This window comes from Macrotis lagotis, chromosome 3 (genome assembly GCF_037893015.1).
Source record: "Macrotis lagotis isolate mMagLag1 chromosome 3, bilby.v1.9.chrom.fasta, whole genome shotgun sequence".
NCBI lineage: Eukaryota > Metazoa > Chordata > Mammalia > Peramelemorphia > Peramelidae > Macrotis > Macrotis lagotis.
The window spans coordinates 170,948,100-170,970,390 of NC_133660.1; the positions used below are offsets into that span (position 1 = coordinate 170,948,100).

Genomic DNA, 22,291 nt, shown 5'->3' on the forward strand with positions numbered 1-22,291 from the left:
AAGAAATCTGGATAATTCAGGTATAAACAAATACAGTAACCTTTTACCTGAATTTTGTTGCTCTAATTAAGTGTTGTTATTGTTAATTTCTGTCCCAAGTAAATACAATAGTTTAATTTTCTCTTTTACTTTAGCTGAAATATTTTATTCTTCATATGTGCTCATTGAAATAGATCAAAAATGAATGATGTTTGCTAATAATGAATTATACATTGTCAAGAAATGAATGAAATTATAATTTGTTTAGTGTATTGAAAAATAACATGCTCTTTAAGTTAAATTAAAGCATTCTGTTTAAATGTGTGGCCATATGTGCCATTAAATGGTTCTATTTTTCTGAAGATCAGAATGAGATAAAATGTCATGTATTTTCATTATATTGATCATAATTTGAAATCTTATGATTGAGAAGGAACTTCAGCATCCTGAATCCCATTATTTTTCATTTTACTGACTTTAGGAATAAGACAATGGACTGGCTCTATAATATTCTCAGGATTTTGAAATTAATTATTGTAAAAGTCTAATGGATCACTCATACAAATGAAATCATACATTCTTGAAGCGATAAATAAGAATTCTGTTTAAATATTAGAGTACAGAAAAATTACAGTTATTTGAGAGTACTGGTTGAATGTATTCCAATGATGTCTACTCTATTAAGTTGTGAACTGAAGCAAAATGTTTTAGTTGTTATATCTAATGTAATAATCATTACAATTATGCATGATTGTTCCACACAATCACATATTTGGGCCACATTAATGGTTATTTTACATGTTGAAACATAGAACATTAGTTTAAAAAATTGGCATTTTCAAGCCATACCAACATTGAGATGACATCATTATACATAGAAAGTTAATTAACAGTGCCTTTTTATGGTAGGTTCTGGGCATATTGTTTGTTTAATTGGTCTATAAATGTATTTTTACCATCCCAATGTAGATGTGCAGTTGCCTTTAAATGATTCATCAAGGGTTACACAATCATCATCTGTCAGGATGTGACTTGAACTCATGTCCTTTTCTCTTTCCTCTATCATGCTAATTAAGCTTTATTCTGTCCTAAATGGAACTTGAAACATCTAAAACTAAGAAAACAAAACATCACTTCCTTCTTTTCACAATATTAACCTTTTCATCTCAGTTTCCTGAAAATTGGCTATATGTAAATGTTATTTGTGTGTACAACTTGTTCTGCCTAGAAAAATTAAATATTTCTAATGAACTATTTGAATCAGTCTCTCAGTTCTCAGGTCCAGTAGTTTATATTCATTTAAACAAATAGAATTTTGAAGAGAAACTAGTCACAGCAGTGATAAGGAAACCGCAGATTGATTATTCCCTCTCCCCTATGCCTTCATCAGTAGCTAAAAGGGATAAGTTAAGACACCATGACTTGGTACTATTAGCAGACATTTGTGGGTCAGTTAAATGCATGAAGTAAAATACAATCTTTACACTGTATAATCAATAGCTGGGAAAATGCTGATGACTGCATCACTGACAGACCACTCCACTTACTCTGCCTCCTTAATCAGCTGAACTGTCACTACTGCAGTTTTTCTTCCACAGATCTCAGGTTACTTAAGTTATTTAGATATTATCAAGAGAGGCTTTTACAGGATTCTGGTAAGATGCCACAGAAGGGGCAAGAATAGATGACCTCATACTCCAATAAGAAAGGGAGTACCGTTATCATTATGAACACAAACACGCATACACATACATATATAGGAGGCAAACTTCATTCAGAACAAATATCCCAGAGCTTATGTTCATGTGAATAAAATTTGATTTCAGCTCTAACTTCTGACATATATTATCTGTGTGATTCTGGGCAAATCACTTAGCATCTGAGTAGCTGAAATAATTCTCTAAGAATGCAAGTTAAATAACTTATAGTCTGCTTTGTTGCTTTAGTCACAGGGATTTAACAATATTTATCAATTCAAATGATCAGACCTATATACATTTTATATTATAAACATAGCTATATGCATACCTTTAAACAAATCCATGCTCAGATACAAACATGCCAACACTTATGGTTTCCACTCAGAAGCATCATCATGGTTTGGTAGTAACTCCTAGTTCCAAGGATACACCAGTAGAGTGCAAACATAGGCAGTTTCTACCTGAGTGCAATGATAAATTAGTTATTCCTTTTGTGAGTAATCTAGTGAAGTACAAAGAAGGTTAGCCCTAGAAGGCTGGCTTGGGTCATGGTAACCTACCAAGTATACATTTATAGTCCTGAACTATTCCTGCAGATTGTAAAGGGATGATGGAAGGGTAACAGAAAAGGGGGAAAGAGTTATAAGAATCAAATAATTTACCAATTATGTACAAAAATTAGTTTCCCACTTGGTACTTTTTTTGTCATGACCAAGAAGTTAATATACTACTGGATAAATTGGTAGCTTATTATAATTAAAACCAGAAGACATAAACAGCTTGTGGCTAATTGTATTGTTGAAGAAGCCAATAAAGAAAATGGTAAAGTTAGGTTGATTGTGCACCAACACAAAAATATTACTTCCTATTGTATTTGATCATCTTGCATTTCTCTAATATGATGAACATGAGAAAATATACTACCCAAAAGATAATTATGGCATATGCATTGTAAAGATTAAACATTTTTTGAAATACCTGATAAAAATCCTATAATTTATTCTTTTTGTGACTTAAGTATGAAAACATGCACAGGTGGGAATAGAAAAGTCTAAGAAACATATTCCAGAGTTAAGAAAAGTCAAAGGCTTGTAAAGTATTGAGTAGCCCCATGCCTGTTTATCATGAATGTTTTATCAAAAGTAGATGTGAAGGCACTTAATGTGGGGTGTACTGAATAAAAGCACTAGAAAAAGAAATTATCCAACTCAACTGTAATGCAACTGGCTACAGTCATTTCAAAATCTGTTAGCCCTGTGCAATCAGATCATTGGCTGGTTAAAGCACAAGTCAAAGCACCTTCCAAATTCGAATTTAAGGCTAACACTGGGTAAACTGCACTGCAAGTTAATAACAGTAACTCTAACTCATACTGTTTAAACAAGCTGTCAAGGGCTGAAAAATCAATAATGGATGAAAACTAAGACAATCATGCTTAAAAGTCAAGAGATACATAATGGATTGTGGGGATACTGAGAGACTGGAGAGACTGGTAGCCAGAAAAGGCTTCATAGCTTTCTAAATTAGAGATACTTTACAGTAAAAAAGGAACACCCAGTTGTAAGTCAAGCTAATTTGTAAATATAAGGTTGACAAACTAATGAAGAGTAACATCTCATGCAAAAGTTAAAAAAAATTGAGAATGGGGCAGCTAGGTGGTGCAGTGGATAGAGCATCGGCCCTGGAGTCAGGAGGACTTGAGTTCAAATCTGATTCAGATACTTAATAATTTCCTAGATGTGTGACTTTGGGGAAGTCACTTAACCCCATTGCCTTAAATGAATTAAAAAAAGTTGAGAAAATGAGCCTGCAGAAAACTTAGCATGAAATAAGATGAATTCCTGTTATTCTCTAAATATTTGTAGATCAAAAAAGGGGTCAATAAACACATGAAATATGACAGTTAATTCCTTGAATTATATTATTATAGAAACATATTTGGAAGAGATTTCAAGTCTATTTTTGTTGAATCTAATCAATATTCCCGTCTATAAATTTGCTGAATAGTAAATGGTCAGTCTCTCTTTAAAGACATCTAGTGATGTGAAACCCACTATCTCCATATGCATTGCATTTCCCTTGCCATCAAGTCTAAATCTACCCTTAGTTTCTTTTTTAAATTTAATTTAACACTACCATCATTTTCCATTTAAATATTTTTTTTAGGCAGGTGAAACACACATAGTTATTTCAACTAATATTCCTATGATCTGGTATTCAATATTATAGTCTGACAAAATAAGACTAAAGCTCATCCATTCTAACACTGGACACTATATCTACCTTAATACCTAATAAGGTGTCAGTGTTTTTCATTGTCATGGTATGTTGTTGACTCAAGTTGAGCTTGTAATTCACTAAAAAGCCTTTATTTTGTAAAGGCTATTTTTGAACTTGAATGAAGAATTTTCTATTTGTATTAAATTTTCTCCTTAATCTGGCCTGAACTAAAAAAATATTGAAAAGTTGTGATAAAGATGATAATATCGTGAAAATATTGAAGATAATGTTCGTTTTCAGTGAGAGAAAAAAGAATTCAGAAAATCATATCTATTCCTAAGGAATGATAATAGGAACATAAATACCTACTTTTAAATATATATGATGACAATTTATATATTGTGGTTCTTGATAAAAATGAAATATGGGAACTAATGGATTTTTGCAGATGATACTCTACAACAGACCACAGCCTTGCAATCAAATGAAAGATGAATTGACAGGTGTTTATTATTTGTTGATTACAAAACAGCACTTGGCTCAGTGTAGCAAATCTAAATGCAACTCTTCAACAGGGAATTCCTCAGGCATATTAAGATGGTACAGAATTCCTTAATAAATATAACCTCTAACCTCTGTTAAAGTGCTCTCTGATAATTAACTTCAGGTAAGGCCTAAAACTAGGATTTAAGCTGAACAAATTTGTTCATCAAATTTGTTGGGTGCTTGACACAAGTCCCAAAGGAGGGAATTTTACTTTTAAACATTTCTGATATGCTATACAAGAAAATGAAAATAGTATTTAAGGTAAATCAAGGAAAAGTGACTGGACAAGTAAGTACATACAGAAGAATTTATGACAAGAGGAATGAAATATAATTTCATCATTGACCTCAGTGTGAAAATAAATGAGAGAATAATGAAAAAAGAATAGAATTTAAACTATATATTAAATGGAGAGATACCAAATGAGCAAAAATCTCAAATGCTATTACTGGTAAGTAGTTGAAAAGCCATAAAATAGTACCAAGACCTATTCCTAATTTCTAATCTCTATAAAACCTTTATTAGAATGAACCACATCTTAAAGATATCCATTATGAGAATGTAAAAAGTGAACAATTTTTTGCTGTAGATCAATCTTCATAGTATCACATGACTGAAATGTATGGAAGAAGATAATAGTTGATTGCAATTAAGGATTACAAAACAGGATTTGACTCAGTATACCAAAATATAACCTTAAAGATTCCAACAATGATTCTGCCATGTATATATTAAGGTCATACTAAATTTCTTGATGAATTATTTGATTATCAGAATCCAGCTAAGACATAAAACATAGGATACAGATTTATGTGTTCTGTTTATTTTCTCTATCTATATCATCATCTATATCTATCCATTTAGCTATCATCTATCATCTATGTAATGTGCCAAAGATAATTGCCACTGTTTTGTTTAGTCAGAGCAAAATGAAAGAGACAATCCTTATAGAGGGTGGAGTAACAAATCAACAGGCAAATACTAGATGCCAACTGTGCTAGACATTGCCAAGTGTTAGAGATAAGAAAAGCAGAATGAGGGAACTGAGGCCCAAGGAAATTAAGTGAATTATCTTCAATCATTTGAATTCAGGTCTTTTGACTCCAAATTTGGCGCTATTTTCACAAACTGCTTAGAAATAGCATTCAAGACATTCTTTGTGGAGGACTCATAGGAAGATATGGAGAACTATAGGTTTTGAAAGTTTTTTTTTTTTTTTTTTGCAAGGCAAATGGGGTTAAGTGGCTTGCTCAAGGCCACACAGCTAGGTAATTAGTGTCTGAGACCAGATTTGAACCCAGGTATTCCTGACTCCAAGGCTGGTGCTTTATCCACTGCACCACCTAGCTGCCCCTTGAAAGCTTTTTGATTTGCAATATTAAAGTATCATTAATGTTTAAAACACTGATAGTCATTTGGAACAAAGTTATGAAACTATATCCTTAGAACATGCATTTAGCCAGATAATTTAAATGTTAAAGCTAGATAGGAATGTCTCATTCATCTGTATTATATTTCAATATAGTAATTGTTATTCGTTATGATTTTCTTTACAAATGACAGAGCACATGGCCTGAAGTCAGGAAGAACTGAGTTCAAATCCAGCTTCAAGAATGTCCTGGACAATTCACTTGATTTTTGCTTGCCTATAGTGTTCTCAATTGCAAAATGAAGATAATAGCATATATCTCTTAGCATTATTGTGAGGCTCAAATGAAATATCATTGTGCTTAATAGCATGGGGCTTGATATATATATATATATATATATATATATATATATGTTTTAGATAGAAAAAAGATAATGAGTCAAAGATGACTGAGGTTAGATGCTTGAATGACCAATAAAATTGTGCTGACAGTAATTGAAATAGAGAATTTGGAGAAGGATCTTATTTTATGAAAGGAAAATTGTTTAATTTGGGAGATTTTTATTTTGGAAAAAAGTACATGATATTAAGGGGTTATGTTCAGAATCATATTTGAAAAATGGAATTGAACACTTGCTGTTAGGCCAATACTGGAAATGCAGATTCCAATTCATCTTTATATATTATTAATCTCTGTCTAGCTTTCTTGTATTTATCTAGCTACAATTCAATTCTATAAACATCCAACAAGAGCTTTTCAAATTAACCTGAGAACAGAAACATTTGTAAATACAATGTGTAAATTTTAAGTTTAAAAATAATGTGCAGAGAGGCACAGATGGCATTTTCTTCATTGAAACTGTGAAAACACTTTAAAAAACACCCCCTTTTGGCAAGATTTCCATCCCCATAGACACTTGTGCTATTCAATTTTTGGTTCCCAGTCTATATTTAGTAAAGAATCTCCAATTAATCGATTTATGAAATAGAACTGATTTGGGAGGAACCTTCTGGCATCTGAACCATGAATCCCCCTTAACAACCTCAAATGATCATAACCTTTTTCTTTATTTTACACTTCTCCACCTTTATGTAATTCCTACCTATTACTGGCCCCATTTCCATCTTCTGGAACCAAGCAGAAGAAATCTAATTTTCTTCTACATGAAAACCTTTTATATATTTAAATGCGAAAACCATGCTGTTCTTATACTCTACTAAGTCTTCCCCAGTTCAAATATCCCCAGATGCTTCATCCAGTTTTTATGTAATATAGTGTTTTGTTTGTTCTTAGAAGTCTAGTTACACTTCTCTGAATGTGCTTCAGTTTTTCAGCATCCCTCCTCAAATGTAGCATTTGTACTGAAAACAATATTTCAGGTATTGTTTGACTATAACAGAGAACAGGGGCACCATTTTATCCTTTGTTTTGGTCACTGTGATTCTATTAAAAATATGAGTATTTTTCAAGCTTTTAAGTCCTATATAAATGATAGCTGCTGCTGTCATCATCACCATCATCACTGCCATGATCTAAAGCCAACCAAGATAGTTTTGGCAATTGTATTCAACTGTTGACTTACATTGAATTTACAGTTCAATTTCCACTAATTTTCACAGTGAAATTCATGTTACTTTCCTATGCTTTTCTTTGAAGAGATTTACAAAAATATTGGATAGAATAAGCCAAGGGTAAAGCCCTATAGCATACCATTTTAATCTTCTCTTTAGATCATCAAGGATTTTATTAATAAATATGAATGAATATTAACCTGAACAAAGTTGAGTTTCAAAAAGAAAAAATGGAAAAAAGACCCATTTCCCACAATACAGAGGTGGGTTGACCTTTGGGTGGTCTGTGAGTTGTATTTAGACCATGGAGTATACTGTAATAATTGGGGATTAGCACAGTGTCTGGCATATATTAAACACCTAATGTTTGCTGACTCATATAATATTTTGCTATCAGATAATCATCCTTAATCCATCCCTGATAGTTCCCTGCTTTTGGACACTCTCCTGGACATTGAAGAGGACTTCTGGTGTTGATACCTAAGATCCAGTTACAGTTCTAAGACCTGTCCATTTCTCAAAAGCTTATATAATTAGGGACTTCAGAAACCATGCATTTTAACTCCTTCATTTACAAATGAGTAAACAGAGGCATAGATGCTTGTCAGTGTCACACAGATAAAGAGGAAGGGCCTAGATTTAACCAAGGCTATTGAATTCTAGAGAGACTGTTCTTCTATTGTGCAACCCTGCCAATTTAACTTTATTTTTTTTAAAACATCTAAATGTTAAGTGGTAATTCTGAAGCTGCCAATGCTGCAAAAGCCTTACAAGAAAATACTTCCTCAGGCTCACTGATATATTTTTCTTCCTCGCAAAATTATGTTATATCCCCAAGTCTAATAACAAGACTTCCCATTTAGATATCCATTTGGAATTCTTGAAATACTTTATATACACCATTATAATTGATCTTTATAAAACTTTCTGAAGTAGTTATTTCCATTTCATAGATGAAGTAACAGGCTGTGAAGGGTTAAGGGACTTGGCTAGTGTTCATTTTCCTGATTCCTAGGATGGATTAACTGCCTTTATGTTGTAACTGAAGTTAATAGATTTAGTCTGCTCTATGAAGGAAGAGCACAACCACCTTACTATTATTTTTCACTCTCCTTCTCTCCAACAAGCAATCTTGTGAGTAGGGGATGGTGTTATAGGCTAAGATTGACTGCTGTGATTTCCCCTTTTTGAAAATAAAAGAGGGAAAAATAAATTTCTTTGTCCCTCCCTCCTCCCAGTGGTAGATGAGCATGAAATGATGGATAGAAACAGAGGAAAAGGCAAACCACAAGATTAAGGATAAATGCAGGGACAGACCCCCATTCTTCTGCATCCCAGGAGAACTGCTGCTCACCCTGTGACCCTTATTAGCAGATTATGTTTAAAGAGATATCCTAGCGGAGAATTCTTATGTGTCCTTTTAAGTTACTTTCCCATGGAACCTCGCAGGTGTTTGTTCAAGAATATAGCATCCAAGAAGATAGAAATCCAGATCTAAATTAAGAAATCTCACGAGTTCTAAACTTAGAAAAAGAAAACTGTTCTTTTCCACTTTGAACTGCAACTCCTTGAAGCTTTTGTGAAGCCATTCTGGGTCCTGAAGCACAAGATATTACAACCACTTCAAACAAAGTAGAGTGAAGGTGAACTGCCATTATTAAAAGACAAGGAAGGCATTTAAGATATCCAAAGAACAACCTCACCCGAATATCTCTCCCTTTCAGAATATGTTCAAAGTAAGATTGCTTGGCAAGCTTCATTACTTTTATGTGACTTCAAACATGAAATTAAATACAGAGTGATGGTATACTTGAATGAATTTGAGTTAAGGTGATTTCTTAACATGCAGAAAAGGAAGATTGTATAAATTTGTTTTCTGATTTTCTTGATGTCAGTGTTTCCCTCAGGTCTATTCCTCTAGGTCAGCTACTCAGACCATACAGTTAATTTCCCTTTCTGTTGAATATTTCCAAAGCCTCAAGTTTATCTCAAAGACCTCATTGTTTTATGTTAGGTTTACTTGATTAATACAACTGGACAGTAATGTGGAGAATTTAATGCAAAAATGTATAAAATGAGACTTAGTGAGGCCAGTGGAGTCTTACCTGTTTTTAATTTACCTGAAGAAAGATGAGTGAGAGAGAGAGAGAGAGAGACAAAGAGAGACAGAGACAGAGAGACAAAAAGAGAGACAAAAAGAGGGAGAGACAAAGAGAGACAGAGAGAGACAGAGAGAGAGAGAGAGAGAGAGAGAGAGAGAGAGAGAGAGAGAGAGAGAGAGAGAGAGAGAGAGAGAGAGTGTTTGTATATGGGTGTGTATGTGCATTGGGGGTTAGGTGTTCTCAATTTTTCCTAAACTGGTTCAATTTCTTAACTGGTTGGATTAAGGATACTGGGAGCAAGTGAGTTGGCAAAACTTGGAGTTAAGGCAGGTACCAAAGATAAGGAAAATTGCTAGAGGGTCAGATAAACCTAGGGTAACATTTTTCTCCAGGACTACCTCTATCCATTGCTATTTCTCAGAATTTCTGTAGATTACTATAATTTATGCATGTGGTCATTAAATATGGAGGACAGGTAAAACAACAGGAAGATGTAAAAAATGTTAGATACTCTTTAAGTTAGCTTAAGGGCATTTGAAGGCTAGAAACATTTTTTTCATGGATTTGCGGGGAATTGGGGTATAGATATTAAGTATATGTGTTCTTGGAGATTAGTGTTTCTTACCAAACAATTAATTAGGCATATCTCATATTAAAATGAACTATACTGCTTCTTGATAAAAACTATATTTTTCAAGGCCTTTTGCTATGTTGGAGGTGTAAAATTTAAGAAATTCAAGAAGAGGTGTGAGAAATAGGAAATCTTATTTCAACTATTTTGTTGCCATTTATTTGTAGCTGGGTCTATGGTTGATTCAGACCTACTTTCCTTCCTTCATGTTCCAGCACTCCTTTCACTGGGAGGTTATTTGTTTTTAACTACTGTATTAAAATAGTTGGCATCTTTTCTACTATAGTTAAATATTTATGTTTGCTCCTCTAGGGCAGGAACTATTAAAATTTTTACTTTTGTATCCCCAATATGTAGCACTGTCCTAGGAAGGTAATAAATGCTTGTCAAATGAGTTAGCTGTCACTGAAATAGCCTATTACCATTGCCAAAAGGTATCAGAGAAGTGAGAAAATTGGCCATCAGATTTAATAGAAGATTTTTTAGAAAACTACTTAAAATCCATAGATTAAAGGGGAAAAATGATCCTTCTCGACAAGGAGAGACAACCAAACATATAATCACATTCATTTTCAAAATTAAAAACAGCTGGTTCCCTAAACTGGGATAGGCAAAATGATCATTCCTGAATTGTACTTTACTGCCTCTGCCACTCTCTTATTATATTGGTTTGTTCTTCAGATTTTAAATTCCTCTTTTGTTTTTAACTAATTTACTCCATCATATTGTATACCAATTTGCTTAGTGTAATTTTCCAAGTCTTAATTTTAATGCAAGACACTATGATTGATGATGAGGGGTTGTGTCAAACTTTTAGTTTAACTTCATTGTACTCTAATGTATGATAAATTCCAGTCCTTAATTTTGCTGATGAATGATCTGCTCAAGGCCAAGCAGGGAGTAAATGTTAGGCCTGACTCCAACTTTTTCCCACTCCATATTCCTCCCTTTTTATGACAATATTCCAATTTTTAAAGAAAGGCTATATAGAAATGCTATAGTTAGGGAGAATGGTGAACCAATATATAAAATGAGGAGGCTCAAAGTTTCCTTTCCACTCTAAATCTATGATCATATGAATAAAAAAAGCCTAATAAAGAATATCTTTTGCCTCTGATAGAATATGAAAATATAATATAATAGAAATTATAGTGAATAGAAAATAGAATACAAAATACCTAAAAAATATATACAAAACATAAAATTATGTGAAATTTTATCAATTCATAGGATTCCATGAGGTTAGCAATTTCTTCTATTAGTTATCAGAGAAAAATGTTGCACTAAGATTTAAGAATTTTTTTTTTAAGTTTAGTGAGCTTACTCTGATTCATTAAAGTGGCCACAATTGCTTTTGAGGTGTTAAACGGACTCTGCTAGTCTAGAGATGCTTGTTCTGTCATGGACCCAAGCTCTCCCCAATTGTTTCCTTAAATATTAGGAGCCAAGGGGCCTGTTAGTACCCCAATTTCACTTAATTACTCACTTTCAATTAGCTTTTATGACAGGATATTTACTTCAAAGATGTAATAGCAACACAAACGCCAACTTACCTTTCCACACTTTAAGGGCATATTCTCAACCCAGAAATTTTAAATTTATGACCCAAGCAATTGGTTAAACTCTCTGGTACATCTGAACCAAATTAGAATATAATTGGGAAATGTTTAACAAAATGAATAAAAATATAATACAGCATAAGATAGTGTTAATTTGTGGTTTTCTAAATCACTACCGGAATCTATTTCTAATTAAATTTGACACCCCTGTCCTAAACCAATTTGGTCTTTTGGGAAATTAGACTCACTTTTAGTTGTTTCTACATAGAATAAGTCTCTCCAGGTTCATGTCCAAATATGGCTTTCCTGGCAGCTAAGTTCTTCTTTTGGCTTCCACAGGTCTGAGTCCTGAAATTCATTACTAAAGCTGCCATTTTCCTTCTCAGGGACTGGTGTTGATCTGGCTACAAAGGCCAGTTTGGACTCAGATGCCCAGATTCCCAGAAACTCACTCTCCTGAGCTTTTGAAAGTCACTAGGTTGAAGCCTATTATCAATCTTCCTTTAAAAGATAAGAATAAATACAGAGGCAAAAGACTGACTCTCATTTCACTGGACAATATGTTGGACTCAGTAGGATGGCTCCTAGTCCTCATATATTATGTATCATGATTCTTATAGTTTCCCCACATTCCACATGGATCTCTTCCATGTGACAAAAGCATTAAGACACTCTAATCATATACTGATTCCCCATTGCAAAAAAGATTATATCCCTGAAAATTTTTTTATCTTTTTTTTTTACTTCAGAAAAGGAGGGAAATAACTTTAATTTTTAATTTATTTTGCTAATTACACGCAAACATAGTTTTCTGCATTCATTCTTTTGAACATTTTTGAGTTTGTGCCTTCCCACTTCCTTTCCCATGTCAGCAAACGATTTTATATAAGTTGTACATGTATAATTGTGTTTAACATATTTCCATATTAGTCATATTATGTAAGAAGAATTGATGTTTGTCCTTCATTTTTGAAGAAGACCATGACATCAAGGGAAGTTATGCCATGATAAGCACATGAATTGGATTTGAGTGAGGGGGTGATGTACTAAGTCACCAACTCAATTTTTTTCTCCAGTCAGCTGGGTCCAGTGGTTAGAAATGAATCATGTTGACTGAAGATGGCTCTGGATGCAAGGCAATCAGAGTTAAGTGACTTGCCCAAGGTCACACAGCTAGTAAGTGTCAAATATCTGAGTCTGGATTGGAACTCCTGTCCTCCTGACTCTAAGACCAATGCTCTGTCCACTGCACTATCTAGATGCCCTGAACAAAGAATTAGAACTAAGGGGCAAAAGTCATGAGAAAGAAAGAAAAAACATAAAGTGAACAGAGTATACTTTCTTTTGCATTCAGACACCATAGTTTTTTCATCTGAGATGTGGATGGCATTTTCCATAACAGGTCTCTCAAGATTGTCCTTGATCACTGAATTGCTGAGAGGAGCTGTGTCTAACTTAGTTGATCATCTCACAATGTTGCTGTTATTGTGTCTGATGTTCTCCTGATTCTGTTCACTTCATTCACCATAAGTTCGTGCATGCCTTTCCAGGCTTTGCAAAAGTCCAACTGCTCAAGATTTCTTACACAGCAGTAGCATTCTATCATATTCAAATACCATAACTTGTTCAGCCATTTCCCAACTGATGACTGTCCCCTCAATTTCCAGTTCATTGTAAGTACAAAAATAGCTGCTGTAATTTTTTTTTTTGTACAGGTGAGTCCTTTTCCCTTTTTTATGGTCTCTTAGGGATAAAGACCTAGTAGTGGTATTGCTGGATCAAAGGGTATGCATAGTTTCATAGCCCTTTGGGTAGTTACAAATTGTCCTCCAGAATGACTGTATCAGTTCAGAACTCCATCAACAGTGAATTAGAATCCAGTTTTCCTACATCTCTAACTTTTATCATTTCCTTTTCTGTCATATTAACCAATTTAGTAAATTAAGGTTGTACCTAAGAGTTGTTTTAATTTACATTTCTCTATGTAATAGTGAGTTAGGGCATATTTTATACGACTAAAACTGGCAGTCATAGCCTTTGAACATTTATCAATTGGGGAATGATCTGATCTGTATTCTTATAAATTTGACTCAATTTCCTATTTATTTTAGAAACAAAGCCTTTAGCAGTAACACTGATTGTAAAAATTGTTTTGCAGCTTTCTGTTTTCCTCCAAAGTTTGGTTGCATTGGATTTGTTTGTGTAAAAACTTTTTAAATTTAATTAGCAAAATTATCTGTTTTGCCTTTCAAAATATTCTCTATGTCTTGGTAGTCATGGATTCTTCTCTACATAGATCTGACAAATAAAAGATCCCTTCCTCTCCTAATCTTATTTCTTCACTCTTTATGTCTAAATCATGTACTCCTTTCAACCTTATCTTGGTATAGGGTGTGAAATGTTGGTCTTTGTCTAGTTTCTGCCCTACTATTTTCCACTATTTTAACTATTCTCTGCACCAAACAGCTTTTAATTGAAAAAACTCCACTAAATCATCTTAATAAGACCTTAAACCATGATATTTAAAAAATGATATTGACTTGGCAGTTAAAAATGAAGTCAGTGAAGTCCTAGTGCTGGGTTTGGAATCATGAAGACTTGACAAGACTAATTCTTGACTGTTTTACTTAGCTTTGTGACCCTAAATTAGTTACTTAACATTTTGGTTCTCAGTTTTCTAATCTGTAGAGTTTTGGATTTTATGATATCTAAATTTCTTTCCAACTCCAGATCTATGACCCTAAGATCCCACTTCCACTAAATGCCATATTCCAATGTGTATATGGCAATAGAATTCTTGAAGAGGTGAAGTTTAGGAAATGTCTTTATTTTGTAAATTTTGGTTTGTGTATTGCATATAATTGAGATTTATGGACAGGGGATTCAGCACTATATTCCCTAAAAGACTGAAGTGTATTATGTCTGCTTTGAAGTAAGAAAAATCCATGCTACTTTAAATGGGAGAAATTGGGAAATAGGGAGGTTTCCAATAGAAGAAATGTTACTACCTTATCTGCATGGTTTGATTTAAGAGTGAGGAATATTGTCAATATGTAATTCTGCTATTTTCTAAATTAATGAAATTAGAAAATTTGAATCCTATTTTATTAGTGATATATGCATAAAATGTACATATATATTGCATGTATTTTATTTTTCTAATCTTTTATTACATAGTTGACACCAGATGATTAGAATTGTTCTAGGACATGACCATGATAGGCAATTTTTTTAGCTATATAAACAGAACTGAGCAATCTATGGTTGTAATTATCATTTTATCAGAAGTTTTGGTAATGGATTCTTGCAGGTTTTAGATATAAGTGACAACTTCATACCTACTTGACAACTCTTCCTTTCCCTAAAAAGTTTTTTTTTCTTTTTTAGGTTTTTGAAAGGCAAACGGGGTTAAGTGGCTTGCCCAAGGCCACACAGCTAGGTAATTAAGTATCTGAGACCAGATTTGAACCCAGGTACTCCTGACTCCAAGGCCGGTGCTTTATCCACTACGCCACCTAGCCACCCCCCTAAAAAGTTTTTAATTAATAATGTTGACCACCTCATTTTGATGTTAACACCTAAATAATCAAGTTTAAGACTCTCTGGGATTTACCCAAACTAAATTCTTTTATTATACTGAGAATTAGAACTCAACTCTGTCTAGTCTTGTTCTCTAATTCTGGCTGAGTAATTTTGTATATGTGTGACTATTTATTTAGAGGTTGACATTACTTAGTTATAGTATTTAGAAATCTAAATTAAGACTAGAAATCAGTCATTGTTTTATATCCAATTGGAAATTACCATTTCTCCATTTTCATATTCTTTGGCTTAACCTTCTCCTAGGGATGAATGTGTTAGTATTCCTGTTGATATCATTAATTATGTATAGATGGAATGAAAATATCTTAATGTCGTACAGTAGTTTTATGATATCTGACATAGAATAATGAAACAGAAATTGGTATTAGTATTGGTAGTAATTGGTATTCTAGTTGTTTTCTTTCTTCAGTCCTTATTATGAGCTTAAGTAAATTATTTACCCATAAATAATTTTTATAATCTATTTTGTCACTAACTGACTCAATTTATGATTTTGTTTTTCTTTATTTTAGCAATCAATGGAATAGTTACCCAATGCCTATGTTAAGATGCATTAAAGAGGGAATATTGATTCTCATAACTGCCATTCAGTTACATGACTCATACGGGGCATGTGAGTCACCTTAAAAACTTGATCTGTTAAATTTATAATGAGAACCTAACTTAAGCATTAAAGAAGATGATTAACCCTGTGATGAGCCCACCTTTCAGAGCCCACCATGCCAAATAACTTATAATAATAATAATAATTATTATTATTATTATTATTTTAGTTCTTTTGAAAGGCAATGGGGTAAAGTGGTTTGCCCAAGGCCACACAGCTAGATAATTATTAAGTGTCTGAGGTCACATTTGAACTCAGGTCCTCCTGCCTCCAGGGCTGGTGCTCTATCCATTGCGCCACCTAGCTGCCCTATAATTATTTTTAAAAATAAAATTTTATTAGATAAAAATTCTTTGAAAAAGATTTGGAACTGCTCAAAAGATTTGCATAAATCAAAGATCTGTCTAAATTCAAAAATACATTTACCATGTTAAAAATTTTGTCATGTTTTTCTATGATGACCTTCTCTATATAAATTGCAGGTTCTGAATCAAAGAACAAATATTACACTCTGTAGAAGTCATTTCCCGAAAGTAACATGGCTGTGAAATAGCTCCTTTGTGTCTGAAGAAAAAAAGGAACTACATATAACTAAACATGTTTGTCTCTTCTTTTTAAAATGCAGATTTAACTGTAATTTATTTTGCTACAACTGATATGCAACCACAAACAAATTAATTCCATTTGCTAGGTACTATAATTGCAGTAAATCATGCTTGAAAGAACTGTTCAAAATCTTGTAACATTTTCCCACACGTTAAGAAAATTTGTCAGTTTTTTTAGTTTAGTACATTTATGATAATAAACCTTAACTTCATAAAGCATTGGCAAAACATGAGCAGAATCGCCATTGACTAGGCAATGAATATCATGTGTATATATTAAAGAGGCAAGATGGATAACAGAAGATCAACTCGAGTATTACAGAGGCATTCTCACAATATTCTACACATATAGATGCCTATATAAATGTTGATTGTAGGGACTTTCTTCCTAGGTTCTGTGTTCAACATTTTTAGTTTATAGAACCAGTGTTTTTATTGAATTAATTAAACACTTAATTATCACAGCTAATTTTGTATAAAACCAAATAGCAATATCACTATGATAAGAATGAAGAAGGGAATGAATACTCTGTCCTAATATAAAGAATGATTATTCTACAGATTGACAACAATTCATATTGGTGATAAAGGGTTTTGCTGTTAAAGTTCACAAAAGTAATTCCTTGATTGGAATAGGTTTTATTTTGTTTCTAGGTAAGAGATAATATTATGGATTAAATGAGATATGTGTTACAGTTGTCAATTTTTAAAAAGTAATTCCATAAAATGGCAACTGTTAGATTTTGTTACTGGATCTATAAGTTTAATTTTCATGTAAGTAGAAAAAAACATAAATACTCATAAAGATCATTTATTTCAAATCCCTCATTTGACAACTGAGTAAATGGACTAGAGAGCTTAAATATTTCAACTCAACAAATATTTAATAAGTGCTTACAATGTGAAGAATAATACTAGGGAGGTGAGGAAGATGTAATATTTGAGACTTTAATAGCTAAGACATTGTCCCAAACTCCATTGTTCTTAAATTTTGGTGGGAGGGAATCTAGTAGGTATGTATAACTTTGATATTTCAACATCAAACTAAAGTTATAAAAATTTCATGGAAATTCAATTGTAAACGTGCAAAACAAAATCCTAGGTGATATACATAGAGTTAAAAGGTTATATTTTGGTGCCCAGAAGTGGAAAGAAAGAAAGACAGTGAGATGCCTCTTCAACCCTTGAGGTTCTCACTGGGAATATTTCCTTATTATGTTAGGTTAATTAAGAAGGAAGATGATTTTTAAAACAATTTTAATATTGTCACTCTTTGTTTTATTGCCATTCTGAGAAATTTCTGGCTTTGAAATGAAGACTAAAGTGGCTAAGGATCTTTTTTGGCACTATAAATGTCTTAACTAACTAAGCCTGAGTAAGTTCTAGTTCCTCTTTTGAGACAAATCTGAAATTCTCTGAGGAGAAATAATGGTGAAAAAAAATAATCATTGGATCCTTTTAGTTATTGCTCAGAGACTTGATCAGGAATAACTAACCAATGGGCAAAATGTTTCTGCTCCTCAAATAAATCTAGTATAATGATACTCAATATTAAAGGCGAGATAGTGGGATAACTCGGAATGAGATTTGTCATTGTGCTAAGGTGTTATAACTTTTCCAGAATATTTCTTTCAAAAGTTTATAATATGTTCATTTATTTTGAAGGAAATACAATTAGAACATAAATTCCAATAAAAGTCTATTTATCTAGAAGATCAGAGGAACTCATTATTATTGTTAGTAATTGTATATGCTGTGCAGGGATTATGAAATGCCAAAATATTTTGATTCTTTGATGGATATGTTATTCCATTTCTAGGAAAACTTCCTTTTTGGTCTAAATCATAAATCTCTTCTATTCCTGTGTAATTCTTTTCCTCAACTTTTTTAGGAGTAGGTTTTACTTTGCTATTATACATCTGTGCTGATATCAGCTGTCAGGGCATTCATACTACATTCTTCATACTTGAACTTCCCACCCTTCTATTTTAATTATCCTTATCTTCCATGTTGTTTTTTATGCTCTGTTTTTCAGAACATCTTGTTTGGCAGCATGCTACATATTATTGATATCTGCCATTTTCATTTCCAGTTCCTTAGGATATAGTAAATTACATAGTATTAAAACTGTCAGTGAAATCATTTTTCTATTTATGATTTCTTAGGATTAATATAGATAATCTTGTTTTGAGAAATGTCAAAAATCCCAACTGAAACTCCAATCATCTGGTAACCAACAAATTATGGGGATTTTATGGGAATCTCTTGATAATTTTTGTTCTGTTGTTTTAAGTATTTCCAGTTATATATTCAGTGACTTGATTTTCTTTATGATGAATTTCTGACATCTGAAAATAAATGTCTGAAAATGTTCAAGCAGAGGTTTGATGACCCCTTATTGGATATATTGTGGAAATACATAAGTAGAAAATCATTATGTCATATATCTGGGGAATTTATGCTTCAGATAGATGACCTGTAAGGTCTTCCATGATTCTTTGAATATAATTTAATCATTCTTAAATAATTCAGAAGTCATTGTAAGATCTTGCCATGCCTCAGAGTCATCATTATGAATATCAATTGTCATTGTACAGTAGGATGAGAAAAAATGTCATTTCATTTTTTTAACTCTTTTAAAAGTTTGCAAATTATGTAATTGATTAAAATATTTTTGTCATGATGACTTTAAAATAAATTCCAGTCTTTCCTTATTACTTAATAAATTGATTCTGTATCTTGAACTTTATTTTGTCTGATCAATTTACATTATATTTATGTGATTGTAAATGCACATTTGTGTGTGTCTGCATATATATGTATGTATATATATATATATATATATATATATATATATATATATATATATATGCCTGTATATATAATAAAACTTGTGATTTCACTATCCTAAGGAGTTCTCAGCAAAGGTCTTCCTTTAACAAGGCAGATGGTATTTACTCTACAACTTAGAGTTTTGGAAAGTTACCTGGGGAAATAGAGGTTAAAGAACTTGCTTTGGCAAGCTAAATCAGGTACTTGAAGTTAAATCTTCCTTGCAGTGGAGCCAGTTCTTTACTATACCACACTTTTTTCCCTTCAGTAGGATGTACTATTTAATTAAATTTTTGAGATTAATTTTAGAATTTTAATGATTTTTAAATTTTATCAGTTCTACTTTATAGCTCAGATTATTAATTCTTTCATTTTTCATTTACTTTTATAAATACATTGTTATTTTAATACAATAGTTTCTAACCTTTTTATGTGAAGGTTCTAATTGAACCTCAAAAATTTTAAAAGGTTTAGAATTTTTGAATATATATATATATATGATATGTCATCATACAGGTACTAGTGTCTACTAATAAAGAAGCACAAAAAGCTTATTATCCATTACAATATTTTTTATATTAATTTACATTTCATTTCACCCACCACCAGCAGCATCCATTTGAAAAATTTCATTGTTAATGTGTGAATATTTATTTAAATGAGTAAGTCAATATATATATTATATAAATTAATTTTTATTTAATGTATTTATTTATTATACTGAGTAATGCTGCATATATTTTTTCTTTTTTGGTTTTTGCAAGGCAAATGGGGTTAAGTGGCTTGCCCAAGGCCACACAACTAGGTAATTATTAAGTGTCTGAGACCAGATTTGAACCCAGGTACTCCTGACTCCAGGGCCGTGCTTTATCCACTGCACCACCTAGCTGCCCCCCATATTTTTTGAAACTAAATAAAGACCAAGATAGTTCTTGGTATGCATGTGTATTCATAGACTTTTTGCAGTAATTCTACAGTTCACCAAGGAAACACAGTCCACATGATAAGAATGTCTGTTTTTACGACCCTTTTAAGTGATTTCCTGTTTCTTTATACTTTTTGGAAATAATTTGAGTTAATTTTTCTCTATCATCCTTTTATTACCCTGCTCTGCATTTATCCTTGTGTTTGTAATTCTAATAGTCATGATAAGAAAGCACTATATAAAATGCTATTAAACAATAGGCTATTATTATTACTTGCTATTATTATTATATTAGACATTTCAGCACCCTCAACAAAACTATAGTACAAACAAATTTTTCAAAGTGGAAAGAAGAATGTCTTCTTCTTTTAGCCATATGGCCATCTTCTGCACATTTTATTATGGGAATATTTTTAGCCAGCGAAGGAATAAATTTTCCTTTTTTTTTTTTGTCAATGCCGGTGCTTTCACTTTGCAGGCAAACAAAGATACTCCTTTGTCCATACCCTTTCCTGATAATATGCTATATATAAGTTTATGGTATGACTATTTTAGAGATATTTTTTTAGAATAATAAAAATAGAAAATTTTCAACTATACTGTCATAGCATAATAAAAACTATATTACAATGCTTAAGGCACGTATTGTGATAAATTTAGAACTCTCTTTGGGCACAGGCTGAATTTTGTCATCATTACCCCCATTCAAATATCATCATCAAACTGGATGAAAATATGAGTTTTAATTGATTATCATCTCAAAAACAGATCCCCAAAGTAGAAATTCTATAAAATACCATGAGAGTTCAGGTTTTACTTCTTGTTCTCCCATTTAATAACTTGGTGACATTTTTTCTTTAACAAAATGATTTTTAAAATCTTTTGCTTTTATAAAATCTACATTTTTATTTTATTCCCATTTCTCCCATCCTCAAAATTCCCTATCATAATCAATTCTTTATTATAAAAATGCAAAGAAGGGGGAAATTATCCAAAAAAAGAACTAATATGTTTAATGTCTAATATTTATGTACTGTTATCTACATTTAGAGCTCCCACCTTTGAAATAAGGTGAGGGAGGTAATTTTTCATGTCTTTTTTTTCTGGGGGATCAACTTTGTTCATCATAATTTTATAGCATTTATTTTCAAGTATTGTAGATATTATTTATATTGTTTGCCTGGTTTTTCATCTGTTAATCTTACTGTCATGTTTCCCATTATATTAGTTTTTTCATATAGTTTAATAATATTATATTTGTGTTCCAGAAATTGTTTTAACTATCTCCTAAATCATTAGAGATCTACTTTGTTTTCATTTGTTTGCTTTGTGACTTTGAGAAAATAATGTAACATCTTTGATCCTCAGTGTCATTGTACTAGATAAACTCTATGGGCCCATTTGACTTGTCAGGATAGTTCATGTATTCCCTTCTTCTTTGGTAACTCTTGTCATGGGGAGAATGCATTGAGGAGACTAGGACTAAAATGATTTGTGAGGTATAAGCCAAGTTTAGAGGAGAAAGGGGAACTTTATAGGGTGAATTCATTGGATAATTGGCTTCAGAGGCTGTCATTGTTACCTATGTTCTGGTAGAATATAAATAAAATAATCCTATTCCCAGAACCAGAATCCAAAGGACAAATTCTAAAAAGAGACACACCAACTCAAATAACCAAATATTGAGTGAGATTCCAATGTTTTTGGAAAGTATTCTTTGGGTCTTAACCAGAGTCTATGACAAGTACTTTATGTTTTATTCTCCAATAACCAAGATGAGTTCACTTGAGTTTTAGACCTTTAATAAATTTACTTTACCACATACATCCTATCATACCTTAACATAGACTTTTCCATGGACATTTGGAAGGCTTGATTTTTGATTATTTAGATAATAAAGATTTTTGCTAATCTTCTTACCAGGTATCTCTTCCAGTTCTGCCTACTGTCTGCATTGACTTAACCATGTCTCTCTTAAATTCTGGAGATTTTAATGCTTTTTGATCTAGATGCTTTTTTTACCCTTGACTCTTTCTCCTGGTTA

General features: G+C 32.3%; 1 protein-coding gene across 3 annotated transcripts in view; it reads left to right on the forward strand.

Annotated features, from left to right (window-relative positions):
* The window catches only part of KCTD8 (potassium channel tetramerization domain containing 8), a 293,990-nt gene that overhangs the window by 36,821 nt on the left and 234,878 nt on the right, over positions 1–22,291 (forward strand). For 2 of the 3 annotated variants that reach the window (XM_074229520.1, XM_074229519.1), the window contains exon 4: positions 8,134–8,150. The exons of the other annotated variant lie outside the window; for it this stretch is intronic. In XM_074229520.1, the coding sequence (XP_074085621.1) occupies positions 8,134–8,150 (17 nt within the window). The remainder of the gene's footprint in view (positions 1–8,133; positions 8,151–22,291) is intronic. 3 annotated transcript variants of the gene reach the window in all.